We start from the raw sequence: 3,713 nt of genomic DNA on the forward strand, positions 1-3,713 counted from the left end.
CATCTCTATACCAATTGCATAAGGTGCCTGCTATTTCCAACTGTACAATATCAAGTATGTCTATCAAATCTTGAACAAATAGAAAGAAATTATTTAATATTTTGTCTCCATTAAAATTTAAATTTGATACCTCACGATTCTCAACATCTCAATTCCAAAGTCCAAACTCTTTGTAATCATTTCGGAAGAGGAAGTCCTCATAGGAGCATTTCCTTTCTAACGAGTCCTACGAGCCGCGAATCTAAATTAATCAGATTAATAGTTACGAAACAAATACTAGTACTAGCAACAAAAAAAACTAATGTGACTACTTAATACACCTAGTATTCCTTTTAATCTCATTATTATATACAACTAGTATAATAAATACACTCACCCCCACGCACAAAACGTTTCTCCATTGCCACTCTCTTCTCTAACTTCTCTCTCTCTATATTAATACCCATATATAGCCGGCCATTGCCCTCATTTGATTCCATTTTCAATGCCCTTATTGTCATTTTCACCCTCTATAAATGCCAATGTCTGTACCTACTTAATCTGAAAAAAACCCATTTTTCTTAATTCATCTTCAAGTTTAAGTTGATTGTGTTGTTTTTTTTTACTTACAATATGTTTGACCTTAATCTTGGTTTCGATGATAATGCCATGGTTGATACTGTTACGACGTCGGATAAGCTATCATTTTCCGGTACATCTAATTCATCCATTGTTAACGTGGAAACAACTTCCTGTACTACTGCCGGTAATTATCATAAAGGAAATATACTTAACTAATTTTGTTTTCTTACAACTTTGAATTATTATTATTTTTTTTTGTCCAACAGATGATGAGTTTATTTCGTGTTCCGATCATCAACAACATTTCCCTAATGGATACACATTTGATATACTAAGAAACCATGATTACGTGGAAACTGAGTTGTTGACCAAGGAGTTATTCCCGTTGACCGGTGGAGGAGAGGCGGTGGTGCCAGCTCAGCAGCAACAGTGGTTGGATCTATCGGGTAATTACAGTGGTCCAGCGGAGCAGAGGATTGTTGTTGTACAACCACCAGAGCAGAGAGTACAACAAGTGAAGAAGAGTAGAAGAGGACCTAGGTCAAGGAGTTCACAATATCGTGGTGTTACTTTTTATCGTAGAACTGGTCGTTGGGAATCTCACATTTGGTCAGTAATTCCTGTAACTTTTTTTTTAACAGTGACTTGAAACGTAGAAACTAACAGTGATTTATGTAATGTCAGGGATTGCGGGAAACAAGTTTATTTGGGTAAGTAAATGTGTTTATTATATATCTCGTCGTTGATTTAAAATTTCTTTTCTACTTTGTTCATGAATTATTTCTAACTGCAAAAATAATTTTAGTTAATTTGGGTAAGCAAATGATTTTATTATATACTGATTTGTTGATTTAATAATTCTTTTCTACTTTTTTGAACTAACATTTTATATATTTTACAGGAGGCTTTGATACTGCACATGCTGCTGCTAGGTATGAGATAGTCGTTAGAATGAGTTTTATTATTAGTAGAGTTATAATGGTACGATTTAAATGGCAGAATTTGGATTGTTATGTTGTTAAATTTTCCTAAATTGATTCCAGGGCATATGATCGTGCTGCGATTAAATTTAGAGGACTTGATGCAGATATCAATTTCAATGTCAGTGATTATCATGATGATCTAAAGCAGGTCTGTGGATAGATAGATAACGGATGAAAAATCTAAGTCTGAAAACCTTTTTTTTTTTTTTTTTCCAGTTAGCAAACTGATTTTGCTTTGTGACTTGGTATTGTAGATGGCAAACTTTTCAAAGGAAGAATTCGTGCACATACTTCGACGACAGAGCACTGGTTTCTCTAGAGGAAGTTCGAAATACAGGGGAGTTACGCTTCACAAATGTGGACGATGGGAAGCTCGGATGGGGCAGTTTCTTGGAAAGAAGTGAGTAATCAACCACTTATTTGTATTATTGGTAATGTAGATGTTTAAAAGCTTTCTATGTCATTATACTGATTGTATAAACTACAGGTATATCTATCTTGGATTGTTTGACAGCGAGATAGAAGCTGCAAGGTCCAATGATCATAACTTGACTCTCTTCTCATTTTTATGTTATGTCGTTTACGCTTTCAACATTATTGAATTTGGTCTTTGATGTTGCTCAGGGCGTATGATAAGGCTGCTATAAAATGCAACGGAAGGGAGGCAGTCACCAATTTTGAGCTAAGCACTTATGAAGGGGAATTAAGTACTGAGGCTGATAATGGAGGTAGTATATTTAGGCTTTCCCAAATTTGTTGCCTCTTTTTAGTCTTGGTACTTATCATGTTGAATGACATATTTTTCAATCCGTATGCAGGTCCGATGCATAATTTAGATCTGAACTTGGGAATAGCCCCATCTGTTTTAGCCGATCACCAGCATGGCAACACATTCCAGTGTGCTACATATGATTTGCCTGAATATAGAGGAGCCTTGGTAATTTCAAAGTCGATGATATTCATTCAGATTCTTTTGAGTTATCTATATGAGATGTCTGACAAAGGAATATTGGTAATTTGTATTTTAATCAATCAGCAAGCATTCTTAGTTACCACATCTTTTTGCAGAAATCTCCTTCTACCACAATGGGAAATAAAGTGCCTCATGGCCCTCTGCTCTGGAATGGAGTGAATACCAGTATATTTCCCCCATTTAAGGTATATTCTTTGTCAAACATGGTTGAACCATTTTGTATTATTCTCGAGTCGTAATTGTAGCACTCATTGCCAAGTAGAAGTCCTAGTTCATTGTGCTTATTTTAGTTTAATAGATAATCATATACAAATACTCTTCCTTGGCTAACTAGATGGGAAGCTAGTTGTATCCCTATCTAACCATATAGCTATGCGTATAATCAAGGGGATATAAAAAATTCTGCCTTATGTTTTCATATTCAGTTTTCTTATCTGATAGCTTTAAGAAAACAAATTTGTTGCTGTCATATGTAACTACTGTTTCTTACTAGCTGAAAATTAAGGAAGTGTGAGAATTTGATCCATAAACGATGATATGCTCGTGCAGGGAACGGCAATAGGGAAGGGTATGGAAGTTGATTCTTCAGTGCCACTCTTCTCTACTGCAGCATCATCAGGATTCGCTAATTCAACAACAGCTGCTGTTCATCTACCTCGCTTTTCTACTGGACAATTACCGTATCATCATTCACCATCACTTGCCCATATGAACTTTGCACATCATTACTGCAGAAGCTGAAGTAGTTTGTTTGCTATTAGATCAAAAGTGCCTATGCAATATGTTTTTTTCAAATTGAATTCTAGTTTACTTAGGAATGAGCCAGTGTGGAACTTGATAACTTTGCTGTACAAAGTTTCAGAACAGCATTTTTACATTGCTTCGATAGTTCTGACTATTATTGAGAATATTCATTTGTAGCTTCATGCTCAATCATGTTCTTTCATATTCTGCTAGAATATCTTTAAGGAAGCATTGATTCAGTTCATGGTATTGCAAAGTTTGAATCTCAATTATTTCACCGAAGCATATGAGTTATAGTAAACTTGTGCCTTTACCATATAATCAACCGTCCATTATACAGTAATATGAGCGCATTATGTGATGTGTAGGTTAAAGCTCGTTACAATTTTATTGCGACAAAAGCTTGATATCTTTCTTGAGGACTTGCAAGGCCAAAAAGTCAAAATGAGTGC

General features: G+C 35.2%; 1 protein-coding gene across 2 annotated transcripts; it reads left to right on the top strand.

The window, feature by feature from the left end:
- The first annotated feature begins 371 nt into the window (after positions 1-371).
- Positions 372-3,450, top strand: LOC132057239 (ethylene-responsive transcription factor RAP2-7-like). 2 transcript variants are annotated; one of them, XM_059449738.1, is made up of 11 exons: positions 372-745; positions 828-1,170; positions 1,246-1,271; positions 1,463-1,493; positions 1,605-1,692; positions 1,799-1,944; positions 2,032-2,076; positions 2,169-2,272; positions 2,363-2,481; positions 2,613-2,702; positions 3,067-3,450. In XM_059449738.1, exons 1-11 carry the CDS (start codon positions 613-615, stop codon positions 3,256-3,258), a joined length of 1,317 nt encoding a protein of 438 aa, XP_059305721.1. In that variant the 5' UTR covers positions 372-612; the 3' UTR covers positions 3,259-3,450. The 2 variants fall into 2 exon arrangements, with proteins under 2 accessions (XP_059305721.1, XP_059305722.1); XM_059449739.1 differs by lacking the exon at positions 2,032-2,076.
- The last annotated feature ends 263 nt before the right edge of the window (positions 3,451-3,713 follow it).

The sequence above is a fragment of the Lycium ferocissimum genome, chromosome 5, assembly GCF_029784015.1.
Source record: "Lycium ferocissimum isolate CSIRO_LF1 chromosome 5, AGI_CSIRO_Lferr_CH_V1, whole genome shotgun sequence".
NCBI lineage: Eukaryota > Viridiplantae > Streptophyta > Magnoliopsida > Solanales > Solanaceae > Lycium > Lycium ferocissimum.